Raw genomic sequence first — 25,087 nt, 5'->3', positions numbered from 1 at the left:
CACATAATAACATATCATTTGCTAAAATATGCACAAAGTTTTGGAATACATTCTCCCAACACTTTTTTGTCTGATGTGACTCTTGGCTTTCCTAAGCTATTTTACAATTTTACACATAATAACATATCATTTGCTAAAATATGCACACAGTTTTGGAATACATTCTCCCAACACCTTTTTGTCTGATGTGACTCTTGGTTTTCCTTACCTAAACTATTTTTCATAGAAAACACATTAACCAGTCCATCTTCACCACTTCTCTTGAATATCAGTCTCAAATGACCCAGATTCAGTCCAGATCCAGCAATATTTTCTACCGTGCAGGATTTCATTACTTTTTCACCAATAAGAGGGCGAAGTGAAGCAACATTTTTTGATTTACAAGAATTAAATTCTTCTTGAAGAAATTGGCAATCTGTATCATACGAATGTTTTTTAAAGTCTGAAACAGAGATAAGTCCTGCTTCAATAATTTCATCTAGCATGACAACATCATCAAGAGCATTATGGGCATTGTAAGTATGACCACAAAAATGCTGTGCCAGAAATTCTTGCTTATACTTATCAAGTTTAGGGTACTTTTGTCTGAAAAGAGTAAGCGAGTCACAAAATGCTGCAACATTAGAGCAAAATCTCTCTTGCAAACCACATCTATGAAATGCCCTGCATAATACTCGAAAATCGAATGTTCGGCCATTGTGTGCTACCATTACTATGCTGGGAAATTTCTCTAACCACTCCAAGAAACCCTCCAGTGCCGACTTTACTCTCACAAAATCAACTGGCTCACCACGGTAACATAGAACTCCACCACTCCAGGTTATGTTGGTGACCTTTTCCGCCATTGGTGTAATGGGCAGGTCTGGAGCCACATATCTGGAGAACTGCTCCTTTATATTCCTATTTACAGCAGCAATCTGGGTGATGTGGGGCACAATGCCATGCTGAACTGAAAAAAAATATGGATGCAAATTTTTATGGTAGTCCAATCTTATCTGATTACATAGAGTATTTTAAATAAATATTTTTAAAAAAATATTTACTCAGGCCAGTGGTTTCCAGATCTAAAATGACAACATTTGGTGAAGGGCAGTGCTTCAACTTTGTGGAGGAGCAAAAGCTTGGTTTTGGCACAGGCTCAGGGATACTTTCTATATCTTCTTTATCATTGACAGAAAGTCCTATTTCTAAAACAAAAAAAAATGTTTTTATATTGTACACTGTACATACTAAAATAATTGTGAAAATTTCTGCATCTGAAAAATGACAAACCAGACTGATAGGACAATCCTTCCATTGCTTCATTTCCTCCCTTTGAGGTTGCTCTCTCTTCCTTCAACGTCAGCCTTCTTCTCTTTCTCTCTGGTAACCTGGCCCGCTCCATCCTCTTCATCCTGTCAGCGTCCATCTTCTCTGCATAGGACTCGGAGAAGTGTCCAGGAGACAGGTCATTGTTGACGAAAGTCTGTATGTATTACAAAATAAAATACTTGAGTTCACAACATTATTGTAGTAAATTTTTATAGATTAAATTTAATTTCTCATGAGTCATGATCTTTATTTCCCAACAAATTCTTAGTGTCCTATTTTTGAGTCTTATTGTTATTTTGATAAAAATGCAGAAAATATGTTGTAACTTCATCAAAATGTTGTATCAAACATTTATCACATAAGTAATATCCTACCGGAAATTCCCAGTAATTGTAAACATGTAATAAATAGAAGTTATTATATTAGTGCTTCAACAATACCAGATCTTTAGTGTCTGAAAAAGTAAACGCAGAATGGCAGAACAAAGAAAATTAACAAATGTCAACATTTCAACCAATCCCAACAAGAAATAACAAGAACAGAAGTACCTTTCAAAATTCCAACTTGTATCACCAGAAATTTCAATAAACAACAGAAAAGAAAGAACTGAACCATGAACAATATACCTCTGACAAGTACTTTCTACCCTTATTAATATATGCTGCTGTTGCTTTCACTCTAAAATCTAAACTCTCACTTTCGCCATAATGGAGATGCTTCGGAACTCTAAGACATGTCTCTCTATTGGCATGTTCACATGCCTGACTTGACCCTAATTCTACATATGAAGCACTTTTGGCAATGATTGGAGCAAAAATTTCATCAAGACTATGACGTAACAATGGATCCTGCAACGGTACTTTATATGGCAAACTTCTATGAATGTAAGTTTCATTAGGTTTACGTTTATACCCACAAAACCTCCCATGACATTTGCTGTGGTCACCAAACTGATGTGGAACCAATGCTACCAAATTTTCTCGCATTCCCTCTTCATCACCTTGATTCTTCGCAAATATGTATTTGATGCACTTTGCTAAATGCTGTATGACCTGATTGGAAATTTTGACCACTTTCGAATTGCGAAGTTCATAAAAAGTTTTTATAATATTTTTAACACAATGATTTTTGTCAAGTCTTTTCACAACTGACAGACCACACTGACTCTTTAGACGGGCGATTAGAGTGTTTTCCCCATCACCTTCAATAATCTCAACTGGTGTACCTTGACTGGTCATTTCTTTCAGTGCAAGTAGTCCAGCCTCACTCTCCATCATCTTAGCACTGCCTCGGTGGTTCCAAACACATCTGTGAGACCTTATTCTCTGACCTGGCCTATTTCTTTTCCACCATTTGCATGTTGCACATGACCGATGCTTGATAACTGTCTTTAATACTTTGTTCCTTTTACTTATCAGGTAAGTATGTCCTATTACAAAGAAATACATGATTTTGTTACAGCCCATATCTACATAAGCATTATAATTAATTATACAAATGTTGGAATAGTTTCAACAAAATACCTGTTAAGCTGTCATAACCTCTCTTTTGCCAAGCATGATCAGCTGCTACTGTCATTCCTGATCGTGTCTTTGAGGGGAATATAATTTTCTTTTTTGTTTTGGCTGATGCAGTTCTGTCAACACCAACTTTTTTCACTACTGGCATTGGTTTGGCAGGAAGTTGAGGGGATGTACTATTACTGAAAGCATGGTTACAACTGACATATTATATAGGTTCTTGATGTATGTGACTATCAGCTAAAATAGTACCCAAATTGAAATACAGATTTATTTACCTCTCAGTCAGTAAATCAAATGCTCCCATATTGCATTTTTCAATGAGTGATGGATCTCTACAAATAACATATGGATTTTAAAAATAAAAAAGAAAATGATTCTTGGGAAACAGTATATACTCTTTCAATCAAATATATTATATGCTCGAACTTCAAATATTTACCCTTCAAATTCATCTTCAATTATTGCGACACCAAGTTCTTTATCATAAAAATCTGCATTTGAATCCATCTCCTGTGCTGCAACTTCTCTGAAATTAGCCAAACATATAATGAATTTTAAAAAGTCATCAAAAAATTAAATAAAAGGAAGATAAATATTCAAAAGTATGCTTTCATTAGTAATAATAACATTTTATACAAGTATACATACCCCATTTCCTCTCTGAATGCCTTTTGACTTTCATTTCTCATATTTTCATCTGCAAATTTCTCAATCATCTCACCAGCTCTGCGTTCCATAACTTTAAGGTTTTTATTATTAATTGTTGGCAGATTGAGTGTTGCAAGAAAATTGTTCATCCTCTGTGGACCACCAACTGAATCAATCATTGCTATCAAAAAGAAATTCATAAATTTATAAGAAACCCATCTATCTACATGGAAGTTTTATATCCTAGTGTAAAAAAAATCACAAGAAACTTGGCTCACTTTGTTTAATTTTATAAACTTAATCACTAGTCATGTTACATTATCCTTAATATAGAATTGTAATCAATGTTATCATTTTGTAAAAATTGTTCATGCCCCCCGTGGGCCCTTGATTGGTGAATAAACATAATAATATAGTAAATATATAAACAATAACTACCTGCACCGAGTTTAGTATTCACGCAGAAGCTGGGCATTCCTCTCTTGCCTTTTACCTTCTTCTGTTTTTTCCCATAGGGTACTCTGTTTACATTACCGCAGTAGGTACATTGCACATATAAATACCCCGAAAGTCCCACTTTCATTTCTGCTTTTACTGTTTGAGGGGAAAGAAATAAAGGACCACAAAAAAATTTCTTACAGTTCGCAAGACCTTCAATGAGTATGTTAAATTCCACAATACGTCTTCCTTTTAGTTTCAAACTGTTCGTGTTGATTTTCTTCGCTGCATTCAACTTACTTAGCCCTGGACAGCATACATCACAGCCGTTGAAACTTGTACAAATATGTTCTGATGTATAATTATGTTCTTCGATCACATTTTTCTTTTTGTTTTCACTGACTTTTGGCTGTATTCCCGGCTGACTTTTGAACCGCCCGAGTTTGTTCCGTCTTCTTTTCACTGGCGCCATGACGGAAATTGACAGTCTCGAGAATTCTCGTGCGCGTTATTTTTAAATTTAAAGCTTGGGTTATTTCATAGTCATATTCATACGTTTCAACGTTTACTTAGAATAATATAAATAATGTATTTTTGTAAATTAAAAAAAAAAAAATATATGGAACGTTTAGTTTTCCGATCTTGTACGACATGTTCCGAAGTCGGCCGATTTCATAGAGGCGAATTGTGGATCGGATACCTTAAACCGGAGAAATCTGAAATTTGTTTATGTTCATAGACATGATTTTAGTAATTTTCGAAAAGAGCAGAAAATAGAAATACATTCAAACACTAGCTATGATATTATTGATATTCTGAATAGAATGACCTGTGATTATTTTATTTTCAATAACCCCCCCCCCCCCAAAAAAAATCGTCGATATTTAGTTCATAGTCTTATAGTGTAGCGCATAATAATGGAGCAATGGTATTCCTAAACTTAGGCGTCTTTTGTATGGAAGGGAATTACCGCCAAAAGTCTATGTATCTTGCTTTTATTCTTATTCTGCCTACTTCTTTATGCTTTGTTATTGTTGTAATTATATGTCACTTTATTGTTTTCGTATTCGTCTTTATTACATTACACTTGAGCTTTTATCGTTCTTTATATTGTCCTTACTTCTATGTTGCTTTATTCTTGTGGATACATTCTACTTTCTTTTAATTTGATACTGTTTTTTAAATAAACTATCTCTATTACCTCGATTACGAACGTTAATTCAATCATGTAAACAATGCCGCCTAGCGTTATAATGCGGCACTAAATTCAATGAAGACGAATGTAAGTTGTCCGAATTTAGTGCCGCATTATAACGCTAGGTGGCCGGGTGTTCGCTATACGAGTGTTGGTAAAAATAGGTAAGCAAACCCGGACCGGGGTTATTAAAGATTTTTCAATTTTCTGCCTTAATACTTTATCAATCGAACTTAAATTTTCAAATGATGTTTGTTATAAGTTCAGGTATGTACCCGATAATGCCATTCCCTCGGAAGATGGCAAGATTTCCCCTGGAAGACTGACTACATAGTGATGCTTCCTTCGGAAGACTATTCAGTGAGACTTCCCCCGGGGAGTTTCAATATATAGCTAGTCTTCCGTGGGAAATCTAGCTGTATATAGCAATTCGTCCCCCTTCATACCAATCCCTCCCCCGAATATTTTTTTAAATCGTAAAACAATGTTTATATGTTAACGTTTTCAATTTTATAAGAAAAGTTATACGTCCTACATAAATAAATGTTTAAATGAAACCATTTTAATAGTGGTTAATGAGCTTAAGGTCTTACGCAAGGAAATAGCCAATCAAAATGAACTTAGTTTAATAATTTAATCATTTTAACCATTTAGTTTAACATAGATAACCTTCACGAGTACAAATGGATAATGAATTCCGCCCCCGCCCCCCCCCCCCCCCCCCCCCGGATGCCCCTCCACTCGGGTGCAATCGCCCGCGTGGCACTGTGGTTACGGCGTCTGCTCTCTGGTCACGAAACACAGTAGTAAGGAGTCAATCAATACGTCGTGGGTTCGAATCCCACTATGGGACGTGGAGTTCGGTCCTTCGGATGAGATCTAGAGCGTATTATCCGAGGTCCCGTATCGCAGTAGGTGCTGGCCCGATAAAAGATCCCCCACTGCCCAATGGCTATAAGTGCCGAGTATATAGGACAAATTTGCAGCTATCCAACGGCAAGAGGTGGCTTCTCCATTTGAGTTAAAAATTCTCAAATTTAAAGGGACGTTATACAATCATACCCCCAAGTCTCAATATATATACTGACTTCCGTCTGTACGACATCCTATGGGGTAAGTTTCACCGGTAGAGGGGAGGATGCCACGAAACATTTTCCTAAACGTAACATACTTTTTACTACTGGAAAAGTTCAGCGAAAGGCTTGTTGCCCCCATCCCTTACACTTTTTGTTGCAGTACTAATCACATGCTAATACAATGTAGTCAATTCATATATTAAAGTAGTTAAATGTACTTAGTGGCATATGTACATATGAGTTATATTTGGTACTGAAAAAAAGTTGACAACCCCCCCCCACCACCACCAAATATAGAATTTTCAAGTTTTAAGATATTTTAACTCTCCTGAGTCCTGGCTGATGTATAATACGGTGCGTACTAAAAAATATTTCTTTTCTTTATTAAAAAGTGCTATTTCAATATAAAATATTAATGTATGAAAAAAGACTGGGGAGTTTCTAGTATGCCTAAGGTGTTGCCTTGTTCCAACTTTGCCTACCAATAACACTCCTCACTCCTTTGCAAAGCCCCGTCCCTAGAATCACACGCATGAGCAATTACTATCTGTCGTGAAATAAAGTTCAGTTCAGTGGAACCAGTGACGGATTTAAGGAGGGGGTGCATCCGGCGCCCCCACCCCCTAAAATTGTCAAAGTTAACATAAATCACAGTTTCGTCTAGAAAATGTAAATATGCCTACTTGGTAGACCTCATTTTTACCCTACAAAATATCTAGAACCCAGGAGCTTCCGGGGGTTCGCCCCCTGAGCCCCCACCAGGGCTTTGGCCCTTGACCTACTGGGAGCCTCAAGGCGGCCTCCAGACCCCTTGCCTTCTTTTGGCGCCCCTCTAACTTCAATTCCTAGATCCAAGCCTGGGAATGTCCTGAAAAACAACTCAATTTATAAATTTATAAAGGGGCATCTAGTATCAAAATATTTAACATTTTTATGTCAATTAAACTGTTTAACGGGAATTCAATTATCCAACAAATAACTTTAGTAGAGTGATATTTTTTCAGGCGAGAGAACTGTGACGTAGCATCGGTTTTGAAAATTCAAGCTATCCGCTGAAAACAACTTGACAAGCAAAAAAAAAAAAAAAAACAAACAAACAAAAAAACAAAAAACAAAAAAACCAAGGAAATTGTCCAAACTTGAAAATACATAGGCGTCGATCGGAACCGCAGAGAGAGGGGGCCCCCACTTTTTCCCAAAGTTAGACTTAGTATAGACATTGAACATTACTGCGTAGGTTTAGCCCCCCCCCCCCCCACACACACACTTTCCATGGACTCGATGCAGCATAGGTTTTAAATGTGGAAAGTGGTGGTGTTTTGAAAAAAAGAAATTGGCACTGAAATTTGAACACCCCCCCCCCCCCCAACACACACACACGATATAGGATTTTTGTGTGTGGACAGTGGACATTTCTCTCTCTCTCTTTTTTTTTGCTTGTCAAGTTTTTTTTTTTTTTAAGGTCTAAAAAATATTTATTACGCTTAACCCCCTCCCGCCCCAACTTTCACTTTGCTTCCGATGCCAATGAAATCATATTAAGGGGGCGGGTGGGTTTTGGGTTAGATTCAACTTCTTCTATAGTATCAAATTTAAATGTTATCCCTACCATACTACATTAACCTTATTTGACCCTTACCCTTACAAAAAGTGGGTCGGCCTTTCAATGAGCATATTCAGTAAAGTACCGGTATATAAAGTCATGTTTAAAAAAAGAGGCCGCTATCCCAGAGGAAATAAATATGGAGTTTCCATCATTGGATCGGGTGATCGGATTCGGCCTTCAGATGTTCGATTGATAAAGTATTAAGGCAGAAAATTGAAAAATCTTAATAACCCCGGCCCGGGTTTGCTTACCTAGTTTTACCATCACTCGTAGCGAACACCCCTGCCACCTAGCGTTATAATGCGGCACTAAATTTTGACAACTTGTATTCGTCTTCATTGAATATGCTTCATTCTTTGTGTGATTGAATTCACGTTCGTAATTGAGATAATCATTTAAGAAACTGTATCAATTTAAAAGAAAGTAAAATGAATTAACAAGAATAAAGCAACATAGAAGTAAGGGCAAAATGAAGAAGGATAAAAGTCAAAGTGAAATGCAATGAAGACGAATATGAAAACAATAAAGTGACATATAATTATAATAATAACAAAGCATAAAGAAGTAGGCAGAATAAGAATAAAAGCAAGATACATAGACTTTTGGCGGTAATTCCCTTCCATACTTTTGTTAAAATTTAATTGTAATTATGTATCACTATCTATCATCGTTTTCCATGCTATTATTTATAACAGACATGTATACACAAGTAACGGTACTTTTCTAAATGAAACCAAATGACTGATATAATCTCGCAGATAAATAAACACATATAGCTTTATGTAACTGCAACTGCACGGGCTAATTGTGAACACCGGATTACAGTGCAAATAAAGAGAAGCGATATCATGGCATTCTTTAAATTGTAATTATACCTTTTTAGCAATTTGAAGATCATTTGTGGTGGCATTATTGATTTTGAAAATAAACTTTAAGTTAATATATTCGATAAATTATTCGACTTTATTTCATCCTATACTGTACATGTATTACTGTTAACAGACGTTTTTGAGAATTAATTATTTTTGAGTGACCTTTGGTAAAAAAAAAAAAAAAAAAGAAAGACGTTTTTTTTATTAAACAATTTGATAAAACTTAAAAATGAATTTTTGAAGAATCCATGTAATGGTATAAATCTATTAATATTAATGTGGTCGTAATCCTTCTCCCCCCCCCCTCTCATTTCGACACGATTAAAAATCGACAATACTTTACAGGTAAGAACATCTAAGCTGAAGAATAACGGTAGCTGGCCCCGCCGCGGTGTAAACACGGTCTCAGGTAGCACCGCGATCAAAACCCGCGACGGTGTAACGCGGAAAGGATTAATACACCGCGGAGGGGACGCGGTCTAATACGGGATCCGCGTTGCCTGTACTGTATGTTGAATAAACTATTTCCTACACCATGAGTGTAAGACTCAACCCTTTTTTTTTTAATGATTTTCAAGGGAAAGCCCCTTCTTATCATACCGAACAGTTTTTACTTCAGCCAAATTTTAGTAGTTGTCATATAGAGTCGCATAGTAAGAAGTTGATCCTTACGTCGCGGGTTCGAATCACACTACAGAACGTGGAAACTTGTCCTTCGGATGAGACCCTATGAACCGAGTCGCGTGACGCAGTAGAAACTGGCACGAAAGAGAGTCACCACTACACAACGGGCCTGAGTGCCGAGCACAGGTCTAAATTTAAAGACATCAATTTAATTGTTGAAAATAACTTTTCTATCACAAAACCTTCAAGACTTATAGTTCTCTTTTAATGAGAACAGTATGATTATTTTCTCTATTTACCTGAATATTTTTACCAATTGACCTTGTTTAATGCGTAATTAATGTATTACACTTCTTCTTAAAAATTTATTGTAGAAAGACGGCCCAAAAATTGTATGTATAGCAAACGTGCTTTAAATAACATAGGGATTTACCACATCCGGTACACGTATTCAAACCCATCAGTTATATATGATAATCCTCTTATTTTAAAATTTAAAAACTAAATAATTTTGTTTCTTAAATTCTATGCAAATATGTTCCAGTGCTTTATGTACCTATTTCTTAGTAATCCTATTTTCTTTAAAAAATAAGATATAAGTTTGCAGTATTCCGAACAATTTATTGAATTTGGTACTTCAAATCATTTTTATTTTTTTTATCAATAATTATTTAAATTTGATTGCAATTTCAGTTAAAAATTTTACCTATTAATCAATTTTAAATACTGTATCTTCCAAAAAATAAAATCTACACAGATATTATTTTAGATATAAAAATAAAAAAAAACAATTTATTTTGTTATTTTATTTTGTAGTTTGAATATATTTATTTAAAAATATTTACATTTCCAATGTCTTTGTCCGAGATAGAATTACAAATAGTTAATGTACTTTATATTATTCTGAATGTACGGGTTCTCAATAGGCACGGTTAAAAAAAATCACGTGCAGGGCGGGACAGATAACTAGACAGAAGCAGGGCTTGTAGCACATGGATTGGTGGAATCAAGAGCATGTAAATTCAAGGAATAAATGTCAGATTTTTCGATTTCATGACGATGATCAATCGATTGGCTTGCGTGAAAATTTTATGAATTCGACGTTTATGCAAATTATCACGCAAGCCAATCGATCGATCACATTAAATTTAAAAATATGACAGTTATTCCCTAAAGGAGGTACGATTGCACCCAAAGCCGCTCTTCCTCTGAAGGTTTTAAGAAACTGTACTTCTTAATTAAACAAAACCCGTCATTCTTTAGAAAATAAATGCATATCTTATAGAGTTAACCTACCTGATTATTAAAATTTATTGTCATAAAAGCTCAAAATTTCTAACATCCAGTTGAAGTTTTAAACAAACAGACATCGTCTTTTATCCTTCCGATTGAACAGTTGCACATTGTTTGTAAATTGCTGTGTTCAATGGGATTATATTATTTCGGAATGCACTCTTCACAGCTTTATATCAAGGAAGCACACAACTGTGTTCTCATTAAGAGGATGTTTGTTAAATGAAATATTTAAAGTGTGGGGATATAAATATTTGTACTTCAAAGACTGTGATTAGACAGATACTGGAGATGTCCAATAGGAAAGCAAGGAAACTGAAATGTCACTGAAACAAAATGACTCACAACAGCTCGTCCAATCATGTCAATGTAGTGATGTGTATTTTTATATATGGTATTTTCTTTTATTCGAAATAAAAATGTCTTGTACAATAAAAAATTATTGTCAGAAATTATGAAATCAGGAAAAGAAATAATTATTAAATACTTCAATTGGATGATCAATTTATAATTTTGTATAACAGATTGAATCAGAATGTTACTTTAATCATTAACGTAGCAGATTTGCATTTGTTAACTTTTTTTTAGTATATCCATGTTTTTGTGTTATTATGAATTATTTCCTATGTATGCTAGTTTTTTAAATGAATAAATTAATTACATTTTTGAAATATTAATCCTTGAACGGGTTACATATTCCTTTAAAAAGACTTAATAGTTGCCGTAATTTCCTGGAGTATTTCCTTTTCGTTTCAATTTTTATTGTTTGAAAAAAAAGACTGTGACAGTTCTACCTCAACCTAAAAAAATGATAAAACAAAATAAACAAACTCAAATCTTTCCTTGTTCCCTCTTTTTTGAAAACTAAGTCGTAATTATGTCTCTATTAAAATATCTCTTTCTCTCTCTTTCTTAATGTTTAAAATACGTTGCATATGTTTTCGACATTTTCAAATTTAACAAATGCTTAAATAACATTTCCGACTCTTTCTAAGTGTTTAAGAAAATCGGTTCCCGTTATGTAATCTAACTGGTACATTCCGTGAAATTCTTCATGATTTGAACATTTAAAGAAGGATTACCGGGTAATTAATTTGTTTATATAAAAAGTTTAATTAAAATTGAAGTGAAGCATTGGTTTACAAACATAAAACTAGTGAAGTAATCGAGGACAGATTTGTTTCTTTTTCTTTGAATATTCTTCTTTCTAATTTATAATTCAAATTTTCTATACATAATTTTTCTTGAAAACCCAAGGAGGCGGAGCTCTGAAAATATGAAAATGCCATTATGTCAGTGAATACCTCTTCCCTTTTCTTTCTTTCTTAAGGCTCTTTAATCAAGCGATTTTTGCCTTCATTATCTGTTAACAGCCGTTTCCTCCGCTATTTTTACTCTTTATATCTTGGATTCTTCACCAGCGGACAGACGTCAGAATTTGTTAAGGATTTTTTTTTCTAATTTTGTATTTTGTTCTTCCGTTTTAACATATCTTTACATTTTCCTTCAACCCTCTATTTTTACAAAATTTTAATCATCCCTTTTTTTTTTAATCGGATGAATTTCAAATTTAAAAATAAAATATAGTACTGTCAAAACTTTTCAATTTTAAACCTTTTCACTTACAATAAATAACTGCATTAATAATTATGTTTGTTTTTTTTTTCCCAATCTCAATTCATTTTCTATTTTTTACTATGATATATAAAATGACAAATGTTTAATGCATTTTATATGAGGTCATCTAGAAATCGACTTTCCTTTTTTTATAATATATTTTCATTGCTATTATTTTATCATTACCGAGTAAAGTCACTTCTTTATACATGTAGTCTTGTTTTCAGCATTTAAGACCCAATAGTTTTTATAATAAAAGACATTTTTCTTTTCACCATTTTTTTCGGAGATTTTTCTTTCGATTGATTATTTAAAACACATTAAAAAAAGATAAAGTAATATCTCACTTAATTAAGTGTTCTCTGTAAAAAAAAATCTGTGTACACGGATTTTTTTACACAAAGATTTTTTAGCTTCAATAAAGTATTTAGTGATACAGTATAATTTTATTACTTCGTCGGAACAAATGTGCCAATCAGGAACAGAATTCGCCCCTACTGTAACAAATATATTGATGAAATGTGAAAATCAGACCCTGAACGGCATCATTTTTGCAGTTGTATTGTCCATTATCAATGATTAAGTCAAATATTGACTGAGGCTTTTTATACTAAATTTTGGGCCATTTTTCACACAATAAATTCTTTACGGATTTTCAAAATTTCCCGGTCATAACAAGGAGCTAACGACGGATATGACCGGTCGCTAAGGGATACTCAATCCTCTTGGCACCCTAAATTCCGCCTTAATTGTTTAAGATGCCCGTGTTTGCTATGCTCTAGATTTGTACTTTTTGATAGGACTTTTGAGGTTGAATACTGTTCATTATTTCCATATGTTTCATTAAAGTGAAAAAGGACCCCAGAAAGTTTGTTTATCTAGTATATCATGTATATGATTTTTTTTTGCAAACTCTTTGTTCAAATCTTCATTTTTGTCTACCGTTGTTTCCTCTGCAGTTTTTTCCAACACTATCTTGGATATACCATGATCAAAAAAATGTTCAAAGAAGGATTCTGAAAGATAGTTTTTACTATTTCTATATTTTATTCTTCCTTTTTATTACTCCTGTTTTATCTAGGTTTTCTTTTAACCACGTTTACTTAAATTTACTTCCTCCTTCCTATCTTGTTTTTCCATGCTTTGATTTACGTTGAAAATAGAATATTTGTTCTAAATTTGCCATTTTCTTTCCTTTTAATTTTTCGAGAACATGTTCAAAGGATATGTTTACCTTTTTTCTGTCTCTTTTTAATTAATATATAAGAAGTTAAAAATTTCAATGGGGATTAATTGAAGTGGGTCGGTCACGTGATTAAATCCTGTGAAAGCCGAAGAAATTTCGGTCGTCCGGAAAGAGATGGGTGGATCCGATGGATAGAGACACTTATCCATGTCTGTTAATTTGCAATTAAAGTGTTAAATTTGATCAAAACATTAAAATCCTTGATATTCAGTTGGCATAATAATGTAAAAATATACCAAATTCATGGTTCACTTGGTAAAAATAAGTTTTCTTACAGATTTGAGAAAAACAATTTTCATGAAACACCAAGCGTAGCTTGTTAGACATCAGCCATGTTCCATTTTAAAAAGAAAGAAAAGGAAATATTTATTTAAGAAATAAATAATAAATTAAAAAATTCAACGGGGATTGAAGTGGGTCGATCACGTGATCAAAACATGTGAGGGCCGAAGGATCTCCGATTTCAGTAAGTCATATTTATGATGTAGACACAGAGACACTGGCGACAGCTAACATTGTTACGACAACGCCGAAGTATTAGTCAGCTGTTGCGTGATTGCAATGCTTTGATATTTTCCAACAGATTTACTAGTTTATCGTGATTAACATTTAATTAAAAAATTATAGTTTATCAAATTCATGAAGAGTTAACTAAAGGTGTACCAAAAAAATAGGGGTAAACATGGTTAGAGAATGTGCTTCTGAAATAGAACATGTACACAAAAGTTAGTTTTATACCGGTATATTCTTTATGTATGTACAGGTTGAATCAATAGCCAAAATACTGAATTAAATACTTGTTTACATTGTAAATAAAACAAGTTTTATTCAAATTGAGTATTTGATAATTTTTATACATGAAAAACAGGTGGAGATTGCAAGTAGAGAGCATGTTATGATTGAGAAGAAAACACTTGCTATTGCCAAACTTGACATTCAGATGTATTGGCTAGTATCTTAGTTATTTTCATTGATATGTCGACCCGAAACATACCCCTGAAGTTGAAAAAAAAGATATCAAAGAGCCTGGTACATATGAATCATGTTTGGTTGTTGAACTACTATAGACGATAAAGGCCAACCAACAATCAAAAGGTAAGAAAAACGAGATGACTTTGATTTCTACATAAAAACAAAAGGCTCCAAGTGACGAAACTTTGGGAACAAAGCTGTTTTTAAAAGAGAATACAAATGTAGTCATAGTGCACTAGTACTTGCTTATCATTTTTCAATAAGAACACGCACCACGTAGATAAGTGTATGCGTATATAATTCATAAGAAATAGTAGTCTGGAAGTATAGCAAAAACACTATTTGTAAATCGAGGGGAATGTTAATATTTATAAAACATTTTTAATTAATATGCTTACAAATCTCTTCTCTATAGTTAATATCAATATACAAAACGTAAACACACTTAAAATAACAAAGCATTCTCTTTATTAATTACTGTTATATAATTAAACCACGTTGCTTTACTACATGTTTTGACACTGTCCTTCGTACGCATCAACCTCATCTATAGCTAGGAAACTGTCAATTTCGTCATATGTATCACCTATAATTGCCTGTAAAACGGAATAATTTGTCATATTGCTTATTTATTTAACGAGGATATCTAAATTGATGAAATATATTAGGATTTGATTATGCAATATTGTACAAACATTTCATATTTTGATAATATCTTTTTAAAAAATTATTTCATATAGCTTAAACAATACCTAGAAACGTAATTAATAATGTTACCGTTTGAAATTCCTTTGCTTTTGGCATCTAACAGTCTCTTCTTCTTTAGACCTCTTTATTTAAAGTCGATAACTTATAGTCCCTTTGCCCTTGAATACTTATAATCCCTATTATTTGTCTTTGATTGTCTACAATCCCTTTGTCTTTGAATACTTATAATCCCTATTATATTTGTCTTTGATTGTCTACAATCTCTTTGTCTTTGAATACTAAAAATACCTTTTAATTGTCATTGGTTACTTATATTCCCTTTAACTTTTAATGCTTTTATCCTTTTAAGTTAATTGTCTTGAATACTGTGACATCATTAATTTCCATAGGGGATTAATTTTAGTTATTTTCAGACCATGGGGAGACCCACGAATTCCAACACAGAATGTAACGTTTGTTAAATTTCTGGCAGGCGAATAAAAGTTGGTTTACAGTACATTAAACTCAAAATTCCTCCTACCACGAAATTAAATCCTCAGGTTTCAATATGTTTTTCTAAAACCTCGAACATTTTCCCCTTTGAAGATATGTGACTTTACAGTACTTATAATCCGTAGCTTTTAATTTTGTCTTTGAATACTGCCCCATTGTCTTGAATACTTATGTTCCCATCTAATTCTCATTGCCTGATTAAAGCCATTTTGTCTATGAATACCTATTATCTCTTTAACTTGTGCTTGACCACTTACAACCCATCTGTCTTCTGCCTATTTCTCTTTCGGGGTTATTTTTTCTGTTGTCCACAATATAGAGGGGTTATCTATTGGAGGCCCACGGGTGACTGTTAATGTTGTTTTACTTCCGGACATGAAGTAAGCGAATTGAATACAGTAATCTTCATTCTCTGAAATTTACATTATTCTTCTTCTAATATACGAGGGCTGTTCAATAAATAATGTCCTCGGTGCTCAGAAAGAAGCAAAAGACGCTTTTCAATGATTTATTCTTCATGATTTTACTAATTAATCTCTTTTAAGTAAAGTACATGTCCGTAACATTTTTTATCCAATTTCTGATCGTTTGCAACCATTTTTGGGTATGACCCTTGTATACTGGAAAATGGCAGATTGTGATTTCCAACTTGTTCTTTCTTCTGAAAGGTGTTTTTTCCAAGTTTGGAAATAGAAACAAGTCAAAAGGTCAAAGATCTGGCGAATATTGTTAATGTGAAAAAATATTAACTTTCTGTTTATCCCGAAAACCCCTTAACTCTTCAGGGCATGCGGGTTTGGACGTTGTCTTGAAGAAATTCAATGTAGTGGATTCCTGATTATTGGTCCTTCCTCTAATAAACCTTTTGATTTTTTGACCAAAAAAGTTTTCTGGACTCCTTCAGAAATTAAAATGTCACTCCGAATACGATTTTAAACAACAATACCACTAATGTCTAAGAAAATTACATATAAATCTGTCTTTGTGCTCTTGCATACCTGTGCACTTGTCAGACATTCGCCGTTTTTATCAAGTACATGTTATGGTAAATTTTGTTTTTAGGGTTTTAAGCAATAGATTCGTGTTTCAATATCTGTTTGAAAATAAAACAAACGTGGATAACTATAATTACTGATATTTTAAAATAATTGTTAAGACTTTCGTAAACACTGTCGTTTTCACTCATTTTTCAAAATATAGGGTGACCTTTCAGTACTAAGCTTTTTTACCTTCAAACGTTTCTTAAATACAGTGTAAACTATCCCCGATGTGATGTCTATCAAATTTGCTATGTGTCTTAAAATCAATCATAATCATCAAATATTATTTGTTGAAATTTGGCAAAAACATAAGTTGTTAAATTTTTGTTGGCAAGGAGGGGCCAATTTTTGATGTCCATTATATAATTTGTTATCATTGAAATCCACCTGCTCTTTTGTGTATAAAACAGGCATTGGTTGCTGTAAATGTCACATATTTCAGTAAATATTTCTTTGGGATTTTTAACAAGTTTTACGGCAGCTTTAATGAAGCTTTTATTTTCACTCTAGTTTACGGATTCTTTACCATTCATTTATTATGCAGTGTCTCGAAAAGCCCTTGTTTCCCAGCTTCTCACGATGAAACTATGTGATGAAAAGTGGTCACATAAACTGTTATAAATTCAGTAAAGATTCAATAATGAGAGAAACTCAAGTTTAATGTCATATGATATCTGTAATGTATGTCATATAGTTCAGGACATTATTTATTGAACAGCCCTCGTAAAAATTTTACTTTTTTAAATATAAAAATAACATATTTTACCCTAGTGAAACCAGTTTAAGCTATACTGGATTTCTTATTTAATTTTTATAGTTTTATAGTTGAAAAATGGTTCTTAAGCAATATAGTACTTTTTATCTATACTCTGATATGAATAAAAAAAAATTATAAATAACTTTTCGTCCAGATAACTATATAATCTTATGAGGGTTGTTCGGAAATTATTAAACTATTACATTTATATTCTCTTTTCTAATCAATTAACGTATTTGGTAAAAAAAAATTCGCTTGTAAGTTTAACAAACACTAAACAATAAACTAAAGCAAGAATTTTTTTTAAGAAATATGACCCCCCCTCCTGATTTTGGTATATCAATGTGTCAATAGTAGAAGTTCCGCAGACACGAAACCAAAATCGGTAACTACTGAAGCTCCGCTGAGCCAAGAGTAAGTGAGAAAATACATTTAATTTGATTATTTTTCAATTTTGATTTGAATTTGTTTTATGCAAGGTTCGATAAAACTTATATCAAATATACATTGATCATGAAAAATTTTCAAAATGGTATGAATATCTGATTACGACAGGAAAACGAATTTTAATATCAAGGCGGGATGTAATGTTTTGACCCGGGTTGAATCATTTACATTAACGGGGTAGCATTGGGCATATAATTATAAAAATGTCTGTACCGTTGAATGACCTGCTTTACAATAACAAAGCGAAAAACACAATTTTTCACACAAATTATTCACAATAGTGAAAACAAAGGCACCGAAGTACCATCATTATTCAGAAACTAAACTTTGACCTTGGAGTTGCAATAGTCGGTATAAATTGCAGCATGGTAATCAAACAGTATATTGCATATCATTTTACAGTGATATAGCAATTCCGCTCAAGGTCAAAATATAGTCATAAACAGGTTACTTGTTTCACTGAAATTGTTCTAATAATCCTATTAGCTAAAATAGGGATAAGTAGAATATGTACCAAATACATTTGTGTACACAATTTAAGGTTTTAGAAGAGGCGTCCATGGTCCTTATAACTATGCACTATGACTATGCACATAGTTAACCGATGAATTCCCGAGAGCGCTAGCTATGAAATAATACATTTTCTCTATTTATTTATTAAAACCCCACCTTTACACAAGAACCCGTTGCCCTAAGGCAATGAATTTCACAATTGTGGTAGAAGGTTCAATGTTTATTACTACCAGTAGTCTGACTGCTTGATGTCCAGCAGTAAAGAGAAAGATTTTTAAAAATTACATTTATTGTGAATGTTTTGCGTTTTCCTCGGACACAAGGAGTCTGCAAACTCGTGGTATTTTTACTTTTTACTTCCCTTCATCCATAAACGCTTTGAGGCAAATTACTAGTAGTTAAATTTGTTCAGCATTTCCAGAGAGAAAGCTGGAAAATATACCAATGTTCATGTAAGTCATATGACGGACGAAAACAAATAGCAATATGTTACCTGAGTGATCTAAACATTACATCACTTCTCTTTACTTACCAACTTTATCAACAGCTGGTGCGTTTAAAACAAAATCGGATTTCAAACTCAGTTGTGAGATTTTACTCAAACCTAGGAATTCGTAGCTCTCGTGAATGTGGAATATAATAATATGGTTAAAATGCAACTTTCAACTAAGACACATACACCCTCATATATACATATAAATTTCAATCATCACAGAAAGCATGTATTTAAAATCATAAATAATTTTCCCCACTAAACACACAGAAATCTAACGTAATGTATTTTTTTCTTTTGATAAAAATATATACCCCTGATTAATATAGTTGATTACATGTATACAGGTAGGGTATATTTTTATAAGTAGGAAAATGAATAATGTCTGGTGCCTGTTGCAGAAAATCATTGTTTGTTATATCTTCATTTCTATTAAGAATTAGTTGTCAAATTTGGGAAAAATTTTATATAAAGCTACTGCACTACGAAAGTGTAATCTATAACTACTATTGATATGTATAGCCTTTGTGTATGTTTGTATATAATATTTATTGTGTACTTTATATCATGTTTAAATGCTGTACTGATGAGCCTTTGGCTTAAAGAATAAAGAAGTAAAGTTTGTCTGTCTGTTTCATACATAACATTTTTTGTAGCAGTTTTCTTATCAACTACTCATAGCTGATGTTTGAAACTTTAGTACAATCTTTGTTGAGGCATGCCTTATGGTGGGATTAAATTTGATATGAATCAGATGTCAATTTCATATTTTTCTGAGCATCTGTCTATAATTGGACTTGTGTATATCAACATGATGGTGTTTATTCACATCAGAGCGGTGGTATTCCTAGTGAGCATTGGCTCACAGATTTCTTGTTTTATTTAGTTATATAAAGGCATTCACAACTTCAAAATCAAGCAGTTTTACCTTGTTGGAACTCAAAAGACATAAGAGGATACATATAACAATCAAATGCATTATTATAAATAGTGAGGTTCAGCGACATAGGCTAAAAGTCAACTACATTACACCTCTTTTTCATATTTTATAAGTTATGTCCTTTTCAGGTTAAAATTTTCAGTTCACCTTGATCTGAAGTGTCGGAAATTAAATCTCAACCTTCGACGCATAATATTGCATTTCCATACTGTGTGTTGATTAAATATTTGCTTTGATATTTGTTGTCAGATTATTACTGTATTGGCAGGCTTTTATCTTTACATGTGTGATAGATGTTAATTTGCCTGGGTCCTCTTTCCTTAGGGGTATTTAGAATGAGTTAAAAGAAGGAAGTTTTAAAGACATTGATAACAATATTGTTTGTTTTCCAGTAGGCCTGTGAAGTTATTTTGGCGGATTGCCAGTACTCTCCATAACATACGTGAAAGTATCAGGCTTGATATACATGGCATGATTCAGAAAAAATGGCGATTTGTTCAATAAGCAGAGCGAATCTGAAAAACTTTATAGATGATTTGAGAGAGCGATGTGTGACTATAACAGGATTACCTATAGACACAGTTGAAAAGAACGTGACATCTTTATTACAATGTCAAAGAGCACATCAAAAGAGCGATGGATCCGCATGGATTGTCTTGTTTTCAGATTCTCAGCGTAAGTTGAAAAAAAAATTTTCAGTTATATCAAAATAAGCTTTCAGTGCAATCAATGTACATATATACATTTAACTTGTTATGAATGAAATATAGAGATAACGCACAGCATTGAAGATCAAAATCCATTTAAACCACATGTATACAAATCGAAAGCAGAGCAAACGCAGACCTTAAAAAACATCAAATTGGGATCAGGTTACATGGAGAAGTGAGCCGACAGGTCACACTCGCCCCATGTTCCTTGTCATGATCAGGAAAAAAAATAAGGAAAATTTATACATTACAGCTAAATTGTAAATAATGACCTGACAATAAATAAAAGAATGAAAAATTTCAGTCAGCATTTGACTTTATGATAGGATAACAAGGTAACTTGTCATTAAACTCTTTGTAATATTTATGCCATTCATAAACTTCTTGATTTATGTTTAAGCAAGTTATAAATGAGATTTCCTAAGAAACCAATCTTGATTGATTGATAGATTTGTGTTGTTTAACGTCCGTCTGGAAATTTTTTTACTCACCTTAGCGCAACTACAGTGGACCGACAATAGTTATTCAATCCTTAAGTAAAAATCCATATAAAAATCAAACAAACTGGTTATAATTGTGATAAATGAGGATTCTGATGATGATTTCGCATACATAGATGTCTTTTACACAATGATATTTAGGTATGTTAAACAAAACATGTTTTGGTTCGTGGTTACTTTTAAAACCTGGCCAAAGAAATTTCCTTTCGGGTGAAACACAATATAGGGCGCATTAAGAATACCACATTGTAATATATAATTTTAAGAAATGTTATTTTCTTTACATGCAATTAATTGTCATTCATTTATAGGAATACTTATAAAGGACTTGTGTGCAAAATTGTGTTGATCTAGCCTTAACACAATTTAAGTAAATGCAAAAAATGTACCCCAAAAATGTCTTTTTTCCAGCGTTATGCGGTTGCGCTTTGAAATTACAGCTTTTTTCAATTGAAATAATTGTTAAATATCATATATTTTCATGCCAATGATAATTATCAGACTTCAGAATTTATTTTACAAATTATTTTGGTGCTTGAATTTTCAGGATTGAATAACAACTTTTGAAGATATGAAAGAAAACGTAACAGGGGTGCAATGTTATACATTTTTCACATAATTTTACCCCTCTCATTATACTAAATAAAAATAATGTCCATATTATCTAATTTTTCAGATTTCTGTCTAAAATCACAGTATTAATGCTATGTTACTTACAGAAAAAAAGTTGGGTTATGTAACCATTGTAATGAAATTTAGTCAAGTTTTAATGTGGAAAATTAAGTTTTTACAAAAAACTGTAGTGTCCGTAACCACTTAAATTCTGTGAAATTGGAAGGCTCTATAAATATCTTAACTAATTTCCTAGATAGGCATTTCATATAGATGCTGAGACGTGTTGTTATTTTCCTGATCATCACCACTGTTTCTCTGTTATGATCACAAATGTGGTTACGGACACTACAAAATCCTGTAGTGTCCGTAACCTGTACCTGAGGCAGTTTGAAAAAGGCTGTGTGAAAACACCAATGCTAGTCTCTTCATAAAGGTCAGAGTTTTGTTTAACAAGTTAATCAATGTACTTTATTTTCTCCCTCATTTTGATAATGCACCTAATTTGGGAAATCCAGATTGCACCATTCCATATACAAGATCCTTGGTGTTATATCACCTTGATATTGGCAGATGCTATTGACATCCTAGGATTTCAGTCAAATAGGATGTCATTATTTTTTCATTGTTTAAGTCAACTGGTGTTACATTTAAGAAAATCTTGTTGGAATTCCTCTATTTAAGGTTCAATTTCATCCTATTTTAAATAACTTGTAGAGTGTAGTGTCCGTAACCAAAAGTTGAAAAATGAAATATCTTTATTTTTTTCTCCATAAAATTTACAGATAAATTTTTGAAGCAGTGTATTATTAAATTTAGAGATAAAAAGGTGTTTATTAGCTGGAATTCTTTTACATGTAGATTAGGTGGTTTTTTTTCTTTACTGCAAGTACTAAAATAATGACTTGACACCCAAAATCACATAAAAATAGTTAAAAATTATTATCATGAGTTATATAGCCCATATTTCTTGTGATATATTGCTTCAATTGTCTAGTTGCTTATTAGGTAAAATCTTAAAATATGTTAAATGCAAGTAAATTTGCATTCAAAATGTTAAACAATAGGGAAGTAATTTGGTTACGGACACTACAAAAAAATTCAAAAAAGAAAACAATTAAAATTACACCAATTTCAGATAAAGTATTGTATATTTAACTGTTTGAAGAAAAATAGAATGCTTAACAGAATAAAAATTAAATTAAAGAAATATTAGTAAGCTTTATTAGCTCACCTGAGCAGAAGGCTCAAGTGAGCTTTTCTGATCAAAATTTGTCCGTCGTCTGTCGTTGTCGTTGTTGTTGTCTGTCGTCATTGTAGTTAACTTTTCACATTTTCATCTTCTTCTCAAGAGCCATTGGGCCTATTTCAACCAAACTTGGTACAGGGTTTCCTTGGATAAAGGGGATTCAAGTTTGTTCAAATGAAGGGCCACGCCCTTTTCCAAGGGGAATAATCATGAATTTGTTAAAAATTAATGGCATTTTAAAAAAATCTTCTTCTCCAGAACCGCTGGGCCAGGAAAGATGAAACTCATGTGGAAGCATCCTCAGGTAGTGTAGATTTAAGTTTGTTCAAATCATGACCCCCGGGGCAAGGGTGGGGCCAAAATGGCCGACCCAAGTTTTACATAGGAATATATAGGAAAAATCTTTAAAAATCTTCTTCTCCAGAACCACTGGGCCAGGTAAGATGAAACTCATGTGGAATCATCCTCAGGTAGTGTAGATTCAAGTTTGTTCAAATCATGACCCCCGGGGCAAGGGTGGGGCCAAAATGGCCGACCCTTGTTTTACATAGGAATATATAGGAAAAATCTTTAAAAATCTTCTTCTCGAGAACCACTGGGCCAGAAAAGATGAAACTCATGTGGAATCATCCTCAGGTAGTGTAGATTCAAGTTTGTTCAAATCATGACCCCCGGGGCAAGGGTGGGGCCAAAATGGCCGACCCTTGTTTTACATAGGAATATATAGGAAAAATCTTTAAAAATCTTCTTCTCGAGAACCACTGGGCCAGGAAAGATGAAACTCATGTGGAATCATCCTCAGGTAGTTAGATTCAAGTTTGTTCAAATCATAACCCCCGGGGCAAGGGTGGGGCCAAAATGGCCGACCCTTGTTTTACATAGGAATATATAGTCAAAATATTTAAAAATCTTCTTCAGAACCACTGGGCCAGAAAAGATTCATGTGGAATCATCCTCAGGTAGTTTAGATTCAAGTTTGTTCAAATCATGACCCCCGGGGCTAGGGTGGGGCCAAAATGGCCGACCCAAGTTTTACATAGAGATATATAGGGAAACCTTTTAAAATCTTCTTTTCAAGTACTTCAAAGCTATGATTAGTGATATTTATATGATATCATCCTCAGGTAGTGTAGATTCTAGTTTGTTCAAATGATGAACGCCTGGAGGGGGGGGATAAATTCAAGCCCGATGTGCTCAGGTGAGCGCTGTGGCCCCTGGGCCTCTTGTTCTTCAAGGTTTGACTTTTCTACTTGCACATAACACCTGTTTAAAGTTACACGTCTATATATTTATTCAAAGTATATTGGTTATGGTATGCTTTTATCAGATGAAGTTGAGATCTAAAGAATAAAAAAAAATCGGGAGAAACTGAAACGAGAAATAAAATGCTGAAGAAAGTTAGGAAAAGGGCTGAAAAATAAAAAAAACTTCATCCTCAAGCCTGTGAAAAATTAGAATATTGTGTAGTGTCCGTAACCCTTAAATTTGGTTAACTGACTTCGTTGATCAGTGTACCTACATTCTAAATAGTTTTTATAAAACTTTAATTAATTATAGCGAACTTTTCTTCTGCACTTCAGTTATATAGTTAAGTGAAAAAGGAAGTTTCAGGATTTCCTAAGCTGGATTTTTTTCCTATTGGCATTAGTTCTGCGAGTAAATTGTTTTTACTTGAAACAATATCTAATTTTCATGCACTTTGTATTCAATAATCATTTAAGTCTGATTTCTAATAGTTCAGAAGTTTATAAAAGGTTTTTTTTAACATGAACCACAAGCCAATCATAAATATTTGGGTCTTGTAGTGTCCGTAACTTAATGAAGCTATCAAATAATTTTAGAAAATTTATAAAAATGAAATTTCCTATTTTAATGGAAGTATTTATATTACAAAAAAGACATAAAAAATGTTATTTATAAATAGTTCTTTATTTATATTGGTTTTAAAGAGTTCATATTAATTGGAATGCTACCATTTTAAACAAAAATGAACGAAGTAAGAACTGTTTTCATTTTAAAGTATAATGCCACCTTTTTTAGTCCAACTTTTGTCCATATTTTGTATTTTTATATGCTGTTTGTTTGTGAGCAGTTGAAAACATTAAAGTTTATAAACAATTTTCAATATTTATTTCAAAGATAACAACACTTGTAGTGTCCGTAACCTGTGAAAATGATGTTATTATCAGCTTGTAAAAAACAAAG

General features: G+C 33.0%; 2 protein-coding genes across 2 annotated transcripts; both read right to left on the bottom strand.

Moving 5' to 3' along the window:
- Window positions 1–91: 91 nt before the first annotated feature.
- On the bottom strand, window positions 92–1,408 carry LOC134281517 (DNA polymerase III PolC-type-like). Its single transcript, XM_062763972.1, has 4 exons — window positions 1,273–1,408; window positions 1,044–1,187; window positions 209–949; window positions 92–96 (listed from the first exon to the last, which is right to left on the bottom strand). Exons 1-4 carry the CDS (start codon window positions 1,406–1,408, stop codon window positions 92–94), a joined length of 1,026 nt encoding a protein of 341 aa, XP_062619956.1.
- LOC134281508 (uncharacterized) lies at window positions 1,395–4,496 on the bottom strand. The gene is made up of 7 exons (XM_062763967.1): window positions 3,921–4,496; window positions 3,483–3,663; window positions 3,274–3,360; window positions 3,110–3,166; window positions 2,835–3,013; window positions 2,537–2,740; window positions 1,395–1,465 (listed from the first exon to the last, which is right to left on the bottom strand). Exons 1-7 carry the CDS (start codon window positions 4,390–4,392, stop codon window positions 1,449–1,451), a joined length of 1,197 nt encoding a protein of 398 aa, XP_062619951.1. The 5' UTR covers window positions 4,393–4,496; the 3' UTR covers window positions 1,395–1,448.
- Between the last annotated feature and the right edge of the window lie 20,591 nt (window positions 4,497–25,087).

This window comes from Saccostrea cucullata, unplaced genomic scaffold (genome assembly GCF_032062105.1).
Source record: "Saccostrea cucullata isolate Sc308-1 unplaced genomic scaffold, CSIRO_AGI_Scuc_v1 ctg841, whole genome shotgun sequence".
Taxonomy (NCBI): domain Eukaryota; kingdom Metazoa; phylum Mollusca; class Bivalvia; order Ostreida; family Ostreidae; genus Saccostrea; species Saccostrea cuccullata.
This window is presented reverse-complemented; position numbering and strand designations above follow the sequence as displayed.

Excerpts from the sequence above, each read along its gene's own strand:
- LOC134281517 (XM_062763972.1), bottom strand. The coding sequence starts at position 1,408 with ATGGACGCTGACAGGATGAAGAGGATGGAGCGGGCCAGGTTACCAGAG. Across the intron at positions 1,188-1,272 it reads AGGATTGTCCTATCAGTCTG|AAATAGGACTTTCTGTCAAT; the intron begins GTTTGTCATTTT and ends TTTTTGTTTTAG. Across the intron at positions 950-1,043 it reads TCTGGAAACCACTGGCCTGA|TTCAGCATGGCATTGTGCCC; the intron begins GTAAATATTTTT and ends ATTTTTTTTCAG.
- LOC134281508 (XM_062763967.1), bottom strand. The coding sequence starts at position 4,392 with ATGGCGCCAGTGAAAAGAAGACGGAACAAACTCGGGCGGTTCAAAAGT. Across the intron at positions 3,014-3,109 it reads TTTGATTTACTGACTGAGAG|TAATAGTACATCCCCTCAAC; the intron begins GTAAATAAATCT and ends CCATGCTTTCAG. Across the intron at positions 2,741-2,834 it reads AGGTTATGACAGCTTAACAG|GACATACTTACCTGATAAGT; the intron begins GTATTTTGTTGA and ends TCTTTGTAATAG.